Source organism: Crocodylus siamensis, chromosome 3, assembly GCF_052110815.1.
Source record: "Crocodylus siamensis isolate JL-2025a chromosome 3, ASM5211081v1, whole genome shotgun sequence".
Taxonomy (NCBI): domain Eukaryota; kingdom Metazoa; phylum Chordata; order Crocodylia; family Crocodylidae; genus Crocodylus; species Crocodylus siamensis.
Genome location: NC_143397.1, coordinates 221201316 through 221220082, shown reverse-complemented (window position 1 = coordinate 221220082; position 18767 = coordinate 221201316). Strand labels below are relative to the sequence as shown.

Here is an 18767-nt window from a genome sequence, read left to right as displayed (position 1 = left end):
CAGCATGCACGTAGCCAGGAGCAGAGCCCAGCAGCTTGGAGAGCAGCATTGGTTGGTAAGCTTGTTGTGGGAGAAGGGCAGATTAAGGTCCCCCAGCGAGGGAGTGGGGTGGAGGCAGGGACAGACACTGCCCAGCCAGGGCAGGGTGTGGGATGAAGCCCTGAGCAGCCGGCCTGGGGAGGATGCTCCTGCCCCTGCATGCACCCTAGAAGGGCACAGCTGATGTGTGCCCCTCGATCTGCATGCGGGTCAAGGGGTGGGTGGGCTGCTGCTGCTGCTGCAGGCTGGGGCCTGGGCAGTACTGGGCTCTACCCACTAAGGGGCCAGGCTGTGCTGGGAGTAGGGGCTATGGTGAATTCTGGGGCATGTCAGAATCAGACTGACGTGGGTCGGTATGGCTCCCTAAAAATTGGCTAGCGATATCAGCCCAAAAAATCTCCATGGGTGCACCCCTTTCTACGGCTCCTCTGGGAATCTGGAAACGGCACAAAGCGGTCGTGGAGGAAGGGCAGCTATACGGCCGAGACCACCAGACGTGCACGTGCCCTGACACGCAAGCCAAACAGCTGTGCTGCCTGCCTGCAAGCAGGACGGGCGACTGTGGCACCAGCCCGGCCCCATCGCGCCTCCGGCAGCAGCAAGCCCCCTCGGCAGACGGGGCCGCGCTAGGAGCCCTTTGCCTCGGTGCTGAACGGCTGCGCCCGGACAATGCGCGCTGGAGCAGCCCCGCCCGAGCTCGGGGACCGCGGGGTCGTGCCCCTCACGCGCAGGCGACGCAAGCCGGGCAGCAGAGGGGAACCCATGCAGGAGGCGGCCTCCTGGGGGACTCTATGTCCCAGCGTGCCCCGCGGCGCACGCCGGGAACGCGCTAGGTGCTCCCCGAGCCTCGCATCCGCCAGCTCCAGCGGGAAGGCATAGGTTCTCGCTTCCGCCTCCTGGGTCCTTAAAGTCAAACAATTAACGTCGGTGAGACCCAATCCGCGTCTTCCGCCGTGCCCCCTCGGGGCCAATGAGAGAACGGAGCGGGTGGGGCGGGCTTTCGGCGACCAGCATGCGCGGTGGCGCCAGCGGCGTTTGTTTGAGAGCGGCGCCCGCGGGGGAGGCGCGAGTCCCATTTAAAGGGCCAGCGCCGCCGCGAAGTTGTGCGGAGTTGGCGGGGTGGGTGTGGCTGCACCCCAGGCCGCCCGCACCATGGAGCCGGTAGCGCCCAAGAGGTGAGGGAACGGGCCCGAGGCGGCGGCGGCGGCTGGGGCTAGGCCGCGGGCCGGGCCGGGGGTGCGGGTGCAGTAGCAGCAGCTCCTTTGGGACAGGCCGGCCTCGAAACTGGGGGGTTTAAAACTCCTGCAAAGCCTCCTGTTGGCTGGGGCAAGGCCAGGCAGCGGCGTCCGGGTGGGCCCGTGTCCCGCTAGGGGAGGGCCGGGCTCGCAGGGTTGCTCCCCGCTTCTCTCTGCTGAGAGGGGCGTTAAGTCTTTACCCAGGCCGGGGGCTCTGGGCTGTGCCAGCGCTCCTGCTGGGACCTGCGGCTCCTGGCTGCGGGGGCTTGTCCCTCTGCTCTGCGGCAGACGCATTGCCAGATGTGGGGTCAGTTTCACTCAGGGTCAGGCTGGTGAGAGAGGGCTCCTTAGTAGGGGCTGTGGTGTGCCCTCTTGGTGTCCGTTGCCAAGATTTTGGGGAAGCAGGGCCCTGGCTGCCCTGCTTCACCTGTGGCAGGTTGGGGTGTTAGGTCTGTGTTGTCATGGTTGAGGGTGGTCTTGTGACTGTAGATTATGGTTGTGTGGGGAGGCTTGGATACAGGTGATCATACTAGATAAGCAACTGGTGGGTTGTGACCCAAAAGTGGCTTGCAGGAAAATACAAAAGGGTTGGAACAAACTTTTAAAAATGAATTGACACACTTAAAAAATGGATTCTCCTTTTAATGGAAAAAAATGTGGGAAAAACATGGCTTTTCCCTTGCAGGCTGTCAGAGCCTGCAAAGGGCTGCCGGAGGCCCTCCATGCCCTACATTCACCCCCTGCCCCCTACACCCACTCCCATCCCCATACACTGGAGGGCAGGGGGCACTGGGTTTGGACTGGCCATCCATGTTTACAGGTGGGTCCTGGTAAAGGAAAGGTTGAGAACCACTGGCCTAGACGCACTCTGCAGGTCCCTTCCAGTCCTACATGAGTCAGGGAGGTAAAATCAAGAATGGTTTTCAATAAGCACATTTCACCTTTTTGTTTTGTTTTTTTCTTTGCCTGTTTCATTTTAAGCCTTTACAGTTCATGTCTTCAAGCATGTCTCTAACTACAAACACAAGAAACTTTGTAATGAGTCTTCATGTAATACAAGAGCGGCTGGTATAAATATAATACCAAGGTATTCTCTAAATGCATAGTAGTATTGCTTTAGCTGTATTGGTGTAAAGCAGCACAATCCTGCCTTGGTATAAGTGTGTTTATAGCTATATCTGTATCATCTGCGTAGCATGTTGCTGTTTAGGAAGAGGGAATAAGCTATATTGGGTAGAGCAGTTCTATAACTGACTCTTAAAATAGTCTATAAAAATAGCTGTAGAAGAACAAAAACCATTTGTGGGCCAGGCTTCATGTTATGAGGCTCTCAATCAAATTTTGAGAGTTGGTAATACTGTTTTATGGTGATGGTTGCTGAGCGCTGGCTTAAATTTATGGTTGGATCTGGCCTAAGGATGTGGGGCGTTGGTAGTGATTGCTGTCGTCATGCCACCATAGAGAGAGAGCGGTGGCCACAAGAAAGCTACCAAGGAGAGAAGTGGCAGTGGGTCCTAGTGCTGGCTCATGTTCCTACCTCCGACCAGAGCTGGGTCATTCCAGTGAGAGTTGCAGGATGGCCAGTATCTCTGAATTAAATGTTAGCCGTCTCAAGCTGGATGCCAAACAAGAAACACCCCAAGCTGATAGCCTCTTACAGTTTTGGTGTAAGGGCTCACTTGGAGCTTTGCATGCCTTGTTTTTAGCTGTCATTGTACTAGGTAGAATCCATAGCCATGTATTAGTCTCTGTATACACTGCATGGGAATATTTAGGCACTCAGTAATGTGATTCGCAGGTAGCTCTGCTTAGTGTGCTGGTTTAAAATAATTTATAGGGAATGCTGAAGAAAGAAAATGGGTTGACACTGGCACAGGATATAAAACTCAGGATTCTCTTGTCCAGGATGAGTACTCTGAGCTATTATGAAAATGGCATAACTCCTCTTCTGGCTCTCTTGGAGAAAAGACTAGCATGGACACCTAAAGCCAGGACAGGTTTAAGGGTGAGAATCCCCATGGATATATTGCTGTATTTATTGAACCCATGTGTTCCCTTTGCCCATGTAGGCAAGTGGCCTAATCACTAGGTGAGAGAGTTTTGCTTTCTTGATGTTGCAGCACAATGACAATTTAAGTTACCTTATGGAAAGTTCAGTTGCTTCAACAGGAAGGAGACATGCTTTACCTTTAGCCTTTTAGTTGAAGCCTGGGAGTTGAGAGATGCAGGTTCAAGTCCCCTCGGGCACCAGAGTTTGTTTCCTCCCACCCCCATATCCTGGGTGAGGACTGTAGTCATGGATGTATTGGATAAAATGAAATCACCACCAGCACCTCTTTCTCTTGCCTTGTTTTGTGTGGGATCCAGTCCAGTAGGTGTGCTCTGACAATGCTTTTCACTTCAGACCCAGTAGGGGGCATAGAAGAATATTTAGTTAAGTGTAGCTCTCTAAAGAGGTTAGGAACCTAGCTTGTCCATCACTGTCAAGACAGAGACAGTTCTGGGTTTATGCAGCAGCAAACATTTAGGTGTTTGGGGAACTATAGTGGTGCATACCCACGGGCCTGCATACTATGTTGCACTGAAGTGGGAGTTTGGAACTTTGCCTATATTCCAACTTGTGTGCCACTGCCTCTCTGGTTTGGAAGAATGAAAAACAGTATTGCTCAAGTGCTAAAATAATCTTGAGGCAAGTTTCCTCAAAATCTTTAAAGTGGTAGACTTCAAGTTCCTTTCATTTGAGATGCGTATTACAGAACTACTGTAAAAAAAATTTGAATTGTGCAAGCGTGATTTAAAAAAATAAAAAAGTGTATGTATGTATATACGCTTACATAACTCATTTTTTTTTCCCAGTAGTTCTCTGTCCCTCCCTTTTTCAGGTGACTTAAGAGGTTCTCATTTATTCCTGTAATTCTAGGAGATTGTTTTATCATCATGTCTTGTAATGTTTGGTACAACTATGACACCATTTTGTGGAAAATGCTAGATTTTTCATGCTTCTTTTCTTCAGTTTAGCCTCTTGCTGATCTTTATCCTAGTAGGACAGCATTTCAGAAACTTGCTTCCTTGTATTTATAATAAAATACTTCTTTAAGAAGTTTCCAATTTATAGCTGTATGGAAGTGGATCATGGGCTAGCCCTGTGGTGTCACAGGCCTGTGGTGTCACTGCCCTGTGTTCCCAACCTTGCCCACTGCTCTAAGGAGACTCTGGTGTCTCCAGTGATGGGTGCAGGGCAAACTGGCTCAGGCCAGATGGGATCAGCTGCCCCTCCCCCCAGCCTGCAACAGTTCATTAAAATTCCTAAAGTGGCCCTCCCTCCAAAATAACTGCTCACCCCTGTTCTATATCATTCTTGAATACTGTGCTCAGTTTTGATCCCTATACTTCAAGGTGTGGGTGCACCATGGATTTGTAAAAGGGCATTATGATCTTTCTCTTTTGTTTACCATTTCTTTTCCTTTACTACAATTTAATAATTCCCAACACTTTGTTTGTCTTTTTGGTGTTGAGCACTGAGCTGATACTTTTAGCAAACTGTCCACAATGACTCCAGCTCTGTTTCCTGCATGGTAATGGCTAATGCAGAGCCTATTATGCTTCAGGTATGGTAGGTATTGTTTCATGTGCAACGCTACTCAACTGTGTTGAATTTTATCTGTCATTTAGTTGTCCATTTGTTAAAAAGAGCAAGATCCTTCTGTAGTTCCTCCTCCTTTCGTGGGCCAGTGCATGCTACATGCAGCATATGGGCTGGATCTAGTGCTGTTGGGACTGATACCCTGTGCTGCATGAAGTATCATTTGGCCCACAGATCAGCCCAGTGACCTTCTAGTCTATTGGATTGGATGAGTTTGACACCCCTGATCAGTTGTATGGTATTCTTTATGTAGAAGCTGAACATTGGCTGCAGTGGTTCTCCTGTTTTACCTGTGTCATGTTAGGGTGTTAGGTTGGTGTTGTTTCAGGGTTGATGGTAGTCTTATGATGATGTAGTGCAGGGGTCAGCAACCCCCGGCACGTGTGCCGAGCATGGCAGGCAAGGCTGTTTTGCTTGGCACACCACTGCTACCCTAGGGTCTAAGCAGCTGCTGCCAGCCATGGAGCCTAGGCTGCTCTCAGCAGGTGGCTGGGAAGCTGCAAGCCCTACTGCAAGCAGACCGGGCTTCGTGGGCTGGCTGCAGCCGGGAGGGTGCAAACAGCTGTTCCGGGCTCCGACATGTCAGCACTCCAGCACCTTCCAAAGTAGACATTGTGGGTTTTTTGGCACTCCAGCCAAAAAACGTTGCCTACCCCTGATGTAGTGGCTAAAAATAGCCATTCGCCACCAGCACAGTGCAGTTTAGGGGCTGTTATTTAGTATTTCCAAAAGGTTTCAACTGCTACGTACCAGGAAAACCGAGTCAGATTGTTGTGGTATTCACACGCAAACAGCTGTGATTTGTGGACTGACCAAAAAAGAAACTGATTATATAGAAGGGAAACTGAAAGCTAATAGATGCATAAGGCTTTGAAATAAAGGAATGTGGTCTTAATTTTTTTTAGTTATAATGCAGATTATTAATAATCGGAGGAAAAAACCTTGGGATTCACTTTAATTTGACAATGTCTCTATTCTTCCCTCATTTTGCATTCAACAAAGCAAAATGTTGGTGGGTATGTCCTTGTGTAATGCAGTTACTTTTCTAAAATTCATAACCTCATCAATGTATTGAGTGTGTTCTTTTGACATACCCACACTTATTCTTCTCTCCTATTTATTCTCCATTCTTGGATTTCTTTTTCCTGATGCTTACTTGTCCATCTTGCAGATCGGGGGTGTCAAACTCATCTAGTTGCAATATTGCATTCACAGACTGGTCCCATGTGCTGCATCAAGCCCAGTGCGGGTAATGCATGCAGCATGCACCACCTCCAGTCCTGCACACCCTGTGCAGGATGCAAAATAGAGGGCAGATCTGGACTGACCCTGGATTCAGTGTGGTTTGGTGCTAGTACAACTTGCAGTGCTTGCCCTGGACTAGTCCAGTGTGCAGTGTGTGCCTGTTCCAGCCTCATTCACTGTGCATAACTTACACTGGACTGGCCTTGCCTTGTATTCTGCATGTGCAGCTGTTCTATGGGCCTGATCCAGACTGACCCCAGATCCATTGTGTGGGGCCAGTCTAGCACAGGCACACATGCAATGTGAGTCCTGGACTGATGCTTCTTGTGCAGTGAATGCTCCAGACTGGACTCACGTGCTGCTTTTTGTAGCCCCTATGCCATGTGCTGCTTCTGCCAACTGGTCTCTACGCTACATATAACCTGCGGACCTGGGGCTGGCACATGCTGCCAGTTAAGCATCATGACATCTGGTAATGAAGTGCTTACAAAATTGGTTTACTGGTATATTTGACACTGCAAACTTACCGAGTAGTGCTAAATATCCATAATGTTGTCCATTTTATTTAGTTTGTAATATTTTAGCTTAGCTTCTTCACTATATGGGCTTAAATCTTTGGCAGGTATGTCCAGCCAGATGACCAATGTAGCAGTTCCTTTGATTTAACGAAATCTGGCAATTCTTCATGGGCCAGAACGCATTGTTGCAGGTCCTGGGCAGGCAGCAGGATGTAGCTGTCTTTAGGACAGGTTGGGTCTGGCTGAGTCAGCACCGTTGAGGAGAAGCAGCAGCTGAGCTGCGTGCCACTCAGGACTGGCTAAGCTGCAGCTTCCCCTCCCCAGTGTTGATGTGGCTGGCCCTGTCCTGTCCTGAGCAGTGCGTGGCTAAAGCCAGCCCAGCTGTGGCTTTCCCTGTCTGGTGCCAGCCTGGCTGGGATGGGCAGGCAGGGGGAAGGCAAGGCTTTGCCACATGCTGCGCAGGCTGGTCCTGAGCAGCACACAGCTCAGCCACTCCTGCTTCTTGCCTGGCATATCCAGTCCAAAGCAGCACATGGCCAAAGCTGGCCCAACTACAGCTTTCTGTCCCTGGTATCGGCCCTACCCGGCCTGAGTGGCATGCAGCGAAGCTCGCCCAGCCCCCTCTTTCCCTTGTTTACACATCAGGATCCTCTCCAGTTAGAAGCTGGCCAGAAGCCACCTCAGGCACCCCTTCCCCTCACTGGTGCCACAGGATCTGGCACAGCTCCTCTGGCCCCTCTCAAGCTGCAGACCTGGCCTGAGCTAGGAGTGGGATGAAGCCAGCAAGGTGCCTGCAGCCGGTGGCTTGTGCCACTGGAGGCTTTCAGGCAGGCAGCCACCATTACCTGAGTTTTGAAGGGGCTCCATGGGCTGGATGGAAGCATCTGATAGGTTGAATGTGGCCTGCGGGCGTATTTTGCCTACCCCTGGGTTAGATGGTATTATTCGCAACCTGAGACCATGAATTATATTGCTGTCAGTGGCTTATGGCCAGTTTCAAATGGTTTTTTTTTTTTTTCCTGAATTTGGTGCAAATATATTTAAAATCTAATCTCGCTCCTTGGTTCTCTCTGCAGCTTTCATTGCATATAGTGGGTGTCACAAAATATATATCCACTTTAGTTATCTGGAATACACAAGCCCTTGTTCCGTCTGCTGATTTAGTTCTGCTGCTTGTTATCTCACAGAGCCCCAAGGAAGAGTACTATAGTAACCGAAAGCTTGTTGCTCTTCCTGCCAACTATGTAGCTGGTGCAATAAAAGATGGTGCAGTCCTTTCCTCTCTCTTCCTGGGCCATCATGGCTAGCCCATCACTCTAACCCTACCTGTAAGATGGTGACATTGATAGGATTATAGTAAATTGGTGACGAACAACTTTCTGGGCCTGTGACCCTGGATGAGTGTGTGGTTGATTTGTGGGTTGGATCCCCCTATGTTTGTAAGTTATGCTGTTTGCTACGTAAAAAAAGAACTCAAAACATCTATCACTATATCAGTGTATTCCTGGTTTTTTTTGTTTTTGTTTTTGTTTTTTTTTTCCTGAGCTACCTTGTAATACAAGTAATTGTTAAATCTAATGTTTCAGTAGTAATACAGTTCCCAGGTCTCCCTTTGAAACTTCTATGAGGATAGTGATACAGTTAGCAGGTCAAAGACTAGCATTAGCAGTAATGATATTTTGAATTCTTTCTTGCTGTGGTATCCTGCTGCCTGTTGTTTGAGATGCATATGTGGGGAAAAATTACTGATACAGTTCAGTAAGTCCTGCAGTCTCCAACTTTCATTATTGTTTTGATGTTATTGATATTAATATAAAAAGACATGTATGTTGGGTCAGAATAAATAAGAAAAATGAGAAGCCAAGAGGCACTATTTCCTTGGTTGTTAAGTTCTTTTTCAAGTACTGTACTATTTTCATTGTTTGAAAATAGCCATTTTAAGGCTATTGTTTGTTAGTGTTTCTAACATTCTTCCCAATCTGTTGTGATTGTGCTGCTCCAGACTTGTCATCCTTTTATTCTTCTGCTTGTTCCTAAACTCTCTGATAGAACTTGGAATGGTGGTAAAATAACATGTTTCTATTGAACAAATGCTGAAGTGCTTTATTGGGAAGTAGTATCTGCCAAAGGAGGCACCAGAGAGTGCATGATGCCATGTGCTTGTGTTTTGTATATTTGCATAGAGACCACCTCCAATATCTCATATGTTTTAAAATCTCCCGCAGTCATGTTCAGTCTGTCACTGAGGGAACCTTTTTTTGTGAACACACCTTTATAGGTTAATTATATCCTACTGATATCTGGTTTAAGTTCCCTTTCATATCTTTTTTTTCTGAATCTGAAATACAAATTCTTGATGAGGCCAAGTTTCCACTTTATGAAAGGCAAAGAATATTTTCTCTCCTTGACTTTCTGATGCAAATTTATCTCTTGCGGTTTTTTTTTTTTTTTTTTTTTGTGGGGGTGAAAGATATCTATGTTGACTCTCACTTACCCAAGAATAGAATATATTCTTCACTAGCAGATTTCAATTTTGCCTCTAACTTTTTGTAGTTCAGTGATTTATCAGCCAGGGAGTTGTGAGATCTTTTAAAGAGTATTGTGGGGTGCTGTGCAATATTAGCACTGCTAGCTGTGCGGACACCTCTACAAGTTACTTGTAAGAAACCCAGAGATTTCAGATGGGAATCCTGAATATCAAAAACACTCTAAATCTTTTCACAGTGTTTCTGAGCTCTTTGCAATAGAAGGTTTGCTTGTTGTTTTTTGTTGTTGTTGCTGGTTTCTTTAAAATTTAATTTTAATTTTTTCCTACAGCCAAAAACAAAACAAAACAAAAAGCCAAGTGACTGCTAAGAGTTAGTATATTTTGGAGGCCTTCATTTTAATAAGGTTGAAAACTGCTGTTCTAGCTGAGACTCAAGGCACAAAAAAAAATAATTTGAGCAATTTTTCTCTTGCAAAGAACTTGGGACCACCACAGCAGGTTGGTGTTTGTAACACTATGGATTCCTGTTTGAAATCTGTGGATTTCCCTTATGAATTGTTTGCACATATAACAGTGCTAATTTTGTGTAGTAGCCAATGGCACCCTTGGAAGGATCTCAAGACACCCCAGTGGTATCTTTGCTGAAAATAACTGTTCTGGTTCACAAACTGAGGGAGAGTCTCAAAGAAAACAGATGACTGCTCCTGTTTCTGGTTTCTAAGGCACTTGTACAAACTTTCTTTGGTTGTTCTTTTAGATTCTTGCCTCAGTTTCTCTTTGTGTTCCTTGACTTCTTTTTTCCTTTGCTTGAAGATTTTCATTCTACCTTTGACCCATAAAATTTCCTGCTTCTTGTTTTCATATTTGTAGTAAGCAAGCTGCTTGGGCTGTATTGTGGCTTGCACACCCTTTCTCCTCAACAGTAGATACTTTCTATACTTGTGCCAACTGCCACATTGCTGACATTGCATGTTGGCATCAGTGGCATTCTTTTCCCTTGCCCTGTATTCTCCAAAGATTTCCTTACTCATTTATTCCAGACTTTGTCATGGCCTGTGTCTTAGACCGCTATTTCGCACCTCTTTTTTCACTTTGCTTATTGGCATATATATGAGAATATTGCCTGTTCAAGCACTGAGTCCAACCTCTTTTTTTTTGAATTGTTGTACCCCAAGATTGCTTGGCTTTTTAATAAGAGGAAGTGTTCAGTGTTTCATATTTGTAATACTGGCTTTTTTAATGTTAAATCTCTAGCAAAATCTTCCTAACTCTGTGCCCTTCTTCCTCTCCCTTGCTTTCGAGTCCTTTTGTAGGAAGTTGTCATGACATAATATTCTCCATAACATCCCACTGATCTACCATACTTTAAAGTTGTCTTCTCCATATGGAATACTTTGTGTACAATAGCAACTGTTTTTAACTCCTTCCACTTTTAGTAGTCCCTATAGTTGCCCTGTGCAGACACCTTGTAGAAAAATTTGTCCATAATTTTAGGACTGGTAAAGGATTTGCAAACTAATTACAGGGCTTCACTACTACCTGTGTGGTGTGCATGGTTTGTTTTATTTTAACATCAGTATTTTTACCAAATGCTTGTGGGCTGGCTGCTCTCTTCCTGGATTTTCTAGAAGTTTTGAGAACTAAGGGATCTGGGAGACAGCAGACAGTCTAAGATCAGATTATGAGGTGGGGAGGAGGCTGGGGTGGCTGCTCCAGGAACCAGGTGTAGCAGCAGGACTAGTATGGAAAGTCTGGTGGGAGTGGAGACTTAAAATGAGATGACTTGTGGGATAGGGCTGGGAAGAGACTAAGTTTTATATCTGTGTAAGGAGACCAAGCATATGTTGTTGTGTATAAGCACGAAGTCTTTAATTACAGGCTCTGTGTGCAACTTGACCCCCAATGTATCTGGTGTTTACTTGCTTTTGAGTGTTTGACTTTGGACTTTTACTGATGTTTATTTAGTGTTTTTTATGTGTAATTTACACTGAGAGATTATAGGGTCTGTTTGGGGTCTTGCTACCCAATTAAATGCTGCCACCTCCCACACTGTCAAATTTCCAGACCTGAGGGCTATCTCTACTAGCTGGAGGTTGACCACCACTGTTCTGGATTGTCCAGTTTCTAAATTCCATGGTTTGTATTTACTCTAGATTTTTAATGGCAAAGAATGTAGTTACTGCACACAGGGTGGCTTTAAGAAGGGTGTGATTTCTTAAGTCATTTATAAACTGCAGTCTGCATCTTCAGTACATGTTAACTTCACTGGGAAGATGAAGATTTTTTTTTTTGGATGATTTGGAGAAGTGGGTCCAAGCCTATTGTTCTCCTTCCTTGGATTTAGATCCTGGCAGGGCAAAGAAGTGGATCACAAAAATTGAAGCCTAGCACCAGTGAGCAACTGTTGTTGGGAAGGTCCCAGTTTGTGAGGGAGGAGTCTTCATTTCTCTCCCTTCCTTCATTCCCCTGGTGTACTTATTTTTTTAACATACACACTTTAGACACCTGCGCTCATTAAAGCACTCTTTATCTATCTCTCTCTAATCTCTCTTCTTACTATGTATGGTTATTGTTTTTAAGACCGAACTACATTAATTTCTTTTTCTTTTTCCAATAGCAAGCTAAAGAAGCTAAGTGAAGATAGTTTAACTAAGCAGCCTGAAGAAGTCTTTGATGTCTTAGAGAAGCTTGGTGAAGGGTAAGTGCAGCTGCTAACCTCTGCAGAGGCAGGGAGAAGGCAGCTTGAGCGCATTCAAAAGTAATGTCAAGTAGTCCATGATAGTGTGTCATCTAATAAAGTGGAGCACATTTATATTATTGTATTGGCTTTCTTAAGCAACTTTTAAAAATAAAACAAGAAATGCTTTTGTGAATCCCCCCCCCAATTACCCATACATTTTAATTTTTTTTTATGTCTTAATTTTTCTGCCTCAGTAAATTAAACTGTTTTTTTGTGGTTGTATTGAGGTCAGGAGCTTTTTTTTTTTTTTTTTTTTTTTTTTTGCCACACGCCATACTCCATTTGAAAATTTGAGAAGTAGATAGGGAATGGTAGTAATTTAAAGCTTTTTGTTGTACTTGTCTCCCCCTCCCTGGTTGTGTTAAGTTAGACCAGGGGTGTCAAACTTGTCTGGTTCCTTGGGGCAGCTGAGTGGTGTGGGACTGGTCTGTGGGCCATATTGGGCCCATGGATGCCCACCTTTGCTGGATCCAACCAGCATCTGTTCCTGCTGGTTTGGAGCTGAGAGGAAAGAAGACCAGCATTTTAGATGCTTGGCTGCAGCTGCAGGAACAAGCTGTGGTGTTTGGCTGCTTTCTGCAGTGCTGCTGGGGCTTAAGCACTCTGGCCAGAGCAATGGTACTGAGCAGCCAAGCTGACCAGATTTGCAGTACTGGAGCCCCAGCAGAACTGTGGGAAGAAACCTGCAACACAGCTTTAGTGCTTGGCTACTGCCATGGGAACGTGATGCTGGCCTTCTTCCTGTGGTGCTGCTGGGGCTCCCACACTGTGGGTCTCATCCAGGCACTCCGGCTGCTGCCACAAGAAGTTTCCTCCATCAGTGGTGTGGGCCAGTGAGTCTCAACAAGGCCAGTGTTACAGTGGGGTCTGAGAGAGCACTGTGGGATGCTGGCAGACCGACCAGCTCCCTATTATGCTCTACTGGGGAGAACAAATGTGATCTGAAGCACATCAGAGTCATTTGCTGATAGAATTCAAGCCAATTTGAAGTGTTACAGTGCCATGCATAGTCTGTATCTTCAATTTTATAGCACTTAAGGACACTTGAGACACCTACAAATTTATGATTCTGCTCTTATTTTAGCACTTTGTTTAGCTGCAGAGAATTTGAGTGGGGGGGGACAGAGAAAAGAAATATTTGAGTACAGAAGAGTTTATGGTCTAGGGACTTCAAAGTCACTGTGACTTGATTTTCAAGTGTGGTGTACTGGTGTTGTTTTGTCATCACTAGACTTTTAGGAACTGTGCAGGCTTTGTAAATTGGACAGGTACTGTGTCCCTTGCCACTCATGATGACTCTGGTAAACCTAAAATCTGCTGGGCTTTCTCTGGAATTTCCTAGCTTGGAAGAATGACTTTCTTGGGTCAAAGCAAGTGCTTGCATTTGCTTTTGGTAGGTAGCATTGGATGAAGGAATCCTGGGTCTCCATGATCCAGAGGATCAACAGCTGCCTATCTCTCTTATGCACATACCAAGATCTTCCATGTATACATCTAGGCAAGATTATGGAAGAGTGGAGTCGCAAGACCCACCGAAGACCTACCGTTCCCACATTCAGTGTCTTGCTGGTTGTAGCTTCTGCTGGAGAACAACAAATAAGAACTGCTGCTGACTGCGTAATGCTTCAGTGAGGATGAGTTTCAGGACGATGTCCTTTAGTCAGTTCTCCAACCAAGGAATACCCACAAGGCAGTAGGTGCTAGGAGTTTGAGGCACCTTGGGACAGGGTGGCTGAAGCACCCTGCCATGAGAATGCAAAGAATAAAACAAAGGACATAAACTTACCTAGAGATGCCGAGGAAACCGCAGTGAGCGGGGGTGGGAAAGGTGCTGTGCCCTGACTAAATAAGGAAATTAGCTGGGGCATGCAGATCAAAGGCTGCCATGGGAAACCTAGCTGCCAGGGTTCAAGCTTGAGTTGGGGAAAATGGTGTGGCCAAAGAAGAGGGAAAAAAAGCCGCATAGAAAAGTTAAAGGAAAAACAGCTGGGTCAGGAAAGCAGTGAATTGGATGCTGCCACAGCAGACCCAGCCAGCCAGAAAGGGAATTTAAGTGGATGTCAAGCAAGCATCAGGAGTTGGACAGGAGAAGAGGGAGACGAGGTGAAGAGAAAGAAGATGGCAAAGACTGAGGAGAGAGGGGACCAACCCTGGGGCTTGGAGAAAGCCCTGATCCCCCAACTGTCTCTGCTGTCTCGCACTAGGTAAGAGGAGGCTGCTCTGTTGGTGAGAGCCAGCACGAAGATGGAGGAGACTGCTTCATTGGTGAGTCTAGTCCCGAGGGGTGAAGGTAACCGTTTCAGGAACCTAGAGGAGAAGGGCCACAGATGAGATTACACCCAAGGAGGGGGTAAATCCATCCTGACCCTGAAGATAAGGGTGGGTTTAGAACTAAGAAATGGCTCTCTTGAGAACTGCGCAGGGAAGAACGGGGCAAGCAGCCAACTTAAGTGGGGGACCCAAGGCAAAGGAGTCCATAAGGCTGAGACTGGATCCTCAGTACTACAGGCGGGCAACAACACGCTTGGAACATCTGGTATGGTTAGGGCAGGGTATGGGGATGGTGAAGCCCTGCGAAGAAAAGCCGACCGCTTGATCCTATAAGCAACCCTTTTGTCTCCCAAAAGTGTTTTGGCACCTCTCTCTAGCATCAAGGCATGGCAGGCGATCTTTCACAGGAGAGAATGCTATTCTTCCAGCAGCGAGAAACTACTCTGCTCCTGGCGGCATGCCTCTGACCTCTTACTCACTTTACTTTGGTTGCAACATTTGTAGTATTTTATTGGAGCTACCCTGCCATGAGTAGCCCCATCACATTGCCACCAGGCCTATGAGTTGGATGCAGATTATGGTCAAACCCAGGATTCATGTGTCTGTAGTACCATGCAAGTAAATTGAAAGACTGACATTGATGGACTGAAATTGACACAACAGGAATCTTCTCAATTTTCTTTCCCTGGCTGGCTTGCAAAGGAAGAACAGGAAGAAAAAAGCTGCAAAATGCCTTCTGAACCAGCCCTGCGCACTTGGGTTTAGAGCTTTTAACTAAAACCTTTGGACTGGTAACTGGCTTTGTAATAATAACATGGAAAACTAGGAATACCCTTAACCCCCTTCAAAAAAGGAAGCTATAACTTTATTTGTTTTTAAAAATGCGTGTCATATAGTCGATCATTTTGATTAGATTCTTAACACTCTGATGCATGACTTACAAAACTAGAATTATTTATATTCTAAAGAGAGCATTGATTTAAAGGCCTTCAGCTATACCATTTGTAATCTAAGGTCATGGACCAGCATTCATTTCTGTTGGTAAAAATTTCTTTGAAATTTATAATTTCTTAGAAATTCTTTGAAAACAAATTCCCACACTTTTAAGTTAACAGTATTTTGTAGGACAGTGCTTATTGGGAGGATGAAGGGACATCCCTTGGAATAAAATTAATTTGTTACTCTTTAATTTTAGGTCTTATGGTAGTGTGTTTAAAGCAATACACAAGGAATCTGGACAAGTTGTGGCAATTAAACAAGTCCCTGTTGAATCGGATCTTCAGGAAATAATTAAAGAAATTTCTATAATGCAACAGTGTGACAGGTACAAGTATAGTTTTTAATTCTTTATTTCTGCTACCTTTTCTAATGTCTATTTGAAAATATACTTGATAAGTGCTGTTGAAATTTTGGAAGAGTTTTTACAGTTGATACGCCACTTTAATGTGCATTATAGTTGTTCTTACTGGGTGTGTCTACACTAGATGCTATGTCACTGTAGCTCATGGCTATGGCAGCGTAGTATCAGCAGGCACTAACTGCAGTGCCACTGCTATTGCACAGTAGCTCATTGCTACTGCACAATAAGGTCAAACAACGTGCGCACTGCCGGGACTGTGCAGTCATTTAGTACTGCTTGCTTTAGCAAGTACTGAATGACTGCACAGTACCCGCTGGAGCTGCAGTCTCAGCAGTGCACAGGTCATTTTCTACTCTACTGCTAAAGCAAGTATTATATGACTATGTAGTACCAATTTGTGCAGTCAGGGGCATGTGTAGACATGCCTGCTGAGGATCAAATTCCTTCCATGATTTCTGAAGAATTATAGTTCTTATTCATCATCGAAAGAAAAACAGATGCACCTGAATTAGTATTTGAAATTTAATGATGATTCTTAGAAGAATGAGGTGTAGGCTTTTTAGACTTGTACCCATTACATGTCTAGTGCCAACCAAAATAACTTGGCATGATGATAAAATCTTTAATTATAAGTCATGGAGTGCTGTTAATGTTTCCTGTAAGTGGATTAATATTATATGAATTTTAGGTTTCAGTTTCAAAGGACTGGCAAAGATGTTGAAGCACGTGTTTGTCCTAAAATGAAAGGGAAGGGAGGGATTTAAGTTCTCTTTTGGGGGGGAAGAGAAGGGGATGTTGTTTTTCTTGGAGAAAGATCCTTTAACTCTGTGGTTGACAACCTGTAGCCTGTAGGCCAAATCTGGCCCACAGAGATGATTTTTATTTATCTACTTTTTTTTTTTCTTTCCCCACCCAACGCACCGAGCAGAAACTCTGCACTTCTAATGCGCCTTATTATGGTTCTTATTTGAATAAATTTGTCCGTCCAAATGACTTTCAGTGAGTTCTTCAGTAAGTTTTGGATAAGTGAGAGTGTGTACTGCACAGCTGCTTTTTCAAATATCCTGAGGAATTCCTTCTTACTCAATCTGTCTTTGTCCATCTTCCATATGACAGAGGCAGGGGTAAAAGTGAGTTCTTCCAGACCGTATTCAGCTGCCATAACCATGAGTCCTGTGGTCTTATGGAAAGAATAGAATGTGATGACCATATAATGGGGTGCACCGACAGAGATTATTGGGGCCGATACAGATGGCCAACTTATTTATTGGCCAATACCGATCTGATTTCTGATACAGCTGGTAAGTCCAGTGTAGTGGAAGTGGGGGGGGGGGGGAAGGGGTGCTGTGGGGGTCAGATAAATGGCTCCCCTGGTGAAGGAGGGGGCAGGGCCTGGCGGGGGGGGGGAACAGGCTGGAGTCACAGCTCGTGGTGGGGGTGGAACCGGTTTCTGCTGCTTGCACTCCAGAAGGGCACCGGGGGGAGGGGCGTGTGCCCTCTGAATCTGCATGGGGCAGGGTGGGGAGGGCTGTAATCAGGGCTGTGTGGGGCTCTTCTTGGCAGGGGCTGGGCTCAGAGTGGGTGGCAGCGACGCTGGGAGGATGCTGCATCCACCCCAAATTTTGCTGCCTCTGCCTGCTGTCCAGTGCAGCCCTGGCTCTTCCTGGTGTGTGGGTGGAGGCAGGGCATTGAGCCAGGGCTGTGCTGGGTGGCTGGTGGCACTGGGAGCAAAGCAGAAGCAAAATTTTGGGGTGGATGTAGCATCTTCCCAGTGTCCTTTTTGAGCTTGGCCCCCACCAAGAAGAGCCCCCTGCAGACCTGTACAGATCTGGGGAGCACATGCTCCCCCTATGCCCTCCCAGGATGCAAGTAGTGGGAGGAGCCACCTCCCTTCTGCTCCACACCCCCATGAGCTGTGGCTCTGCCCCCTGCCAGGGCAGTGCCTGTTTCTGCCCCTTCCTCATGGCAGGGGATGTTGATTTGCCCCTTCTCTCTTTCCCCCCCCCACACACATTCTCTCCACACTCCCCTTCTGCCACACTGGACTCTCTGCACAGCATGGGTGTTTATCAGCCAAGTTATTGGCCCTGTCAGGCTGGTATCTGATACAGCCAGTTTTCTTTATATCAGTACTGATCTGATATGAGACTGATGTATCAGTGCACCTTTACCATATATGGAGAAAAGGGGGCTGAACATGAAGCTTTCAGTTCCTGAACAGGAATTGAACTTAAAGCTTTAATTCTGGCACTCAGTGCCTGCTGAGTCTTTGATTTTGCAAACTTTACATTCTTTTAAATCAATATTTTGTATTTAAATTTTCTTATTCTTTTATTTCTAATTTTTAAGTACACTGGAAGCACATGGTGGTGGGGGGGTGTGGGGATCAGGGGGTAGGAGATGACCAACAACAGACTCCATCATGATATCATATAAAGAAGTTAGAATACCAGAAGGGAAAATTGTGATCTTCTAGTCTGGGGTAGGCAAAATCCTGCCTGCGGGCCAAATCCGGCCTATGAGGCCATTCTATCCAGCCTGTGGGGCCCCTAAAATTTTTTTTAATTTATCTGTCCTTGGTTCCTGTCAAAAATGACAGGAACCAGGGGCAGTAGGACCCAGGGGAATCCTTGGCAGGCTCCTGCAAGAGCAGGGCCTGCCTGGCCCCCCTGGCCCCCCTCCCCCCCCCCCATGCCTCAGGAAGGGCTTCTGGCCTGGGACCATATGGCTGTCCCAGTGCGTGAAGCTCAGGTAAGGAAGGGGGAGGGGAGGACAAGGAAGGAACTGGTGCAGAGCATGGGGAAAAATATGGAGAGCACCTGCTCCATGGTTGGTGCTCTCTGCTGGAGCCGCTTGCAGCCTGCGTGGGGCTGCCCTGAGCAGGTGGGTGTGAGGGACTGCTTTTTCCCCTGCACTCAACACTAGCTTGTAACCTGGGTCCTGCGCTGGCTCTGGGCTTGCCCGTTGGAGCTGTTTATGGCAGCAGCAGCTGTGGTCCCCCACTTGCTGTGCCAGGCAGTGTTTGCTGCTGCTGACCACCTGGAGCTTGCACTGTGGTAGGCTGCGATGAGACTGCCACTGCCGCCCCGTGCTGCTCAGTGCGTGAGCTCTGGGCAGGGAGCAGCAGTAAACGCTGCCTGACAGGGCAAGCGGGGCGGGGGGCGGGGGGCGCAGCTGCTGCCACCGTGGTACAGCCCCAACAGGTGAGCCTGGAGCTGATGTGGGGTC

General features: G+C 46.6%; 1 protein-coding gene across 1 annotated transcript in view; it reads left to right on the top strand.

Moving 5' to 3' along the window:
• The first annotated feature begins 1016 nt into the window (after positions 1–1016).
• Positions 1017–18767, top strand: part of STK3 (serine/threonine kinase 3) — a 294468-nt gene continuing 276717 nt past the window's right edge. Inside the window, exons 1-3 of the mRNA XM_090040412.1 lie at positions 1017–1214; positions 11786–11866; positions 15375–15503. Of these exons, the coding sequence (XP_089896538.1) occupies positions 1192–1214; positions 11786–11866; positions 15375–15503 (233 nt within the window). The 5' untranslated portion in view covers positions 1017–1191. The remainder of the gene's footprint in view (positions 1215–11785; positions 11867–15374; positions 15504–18767) is intronic.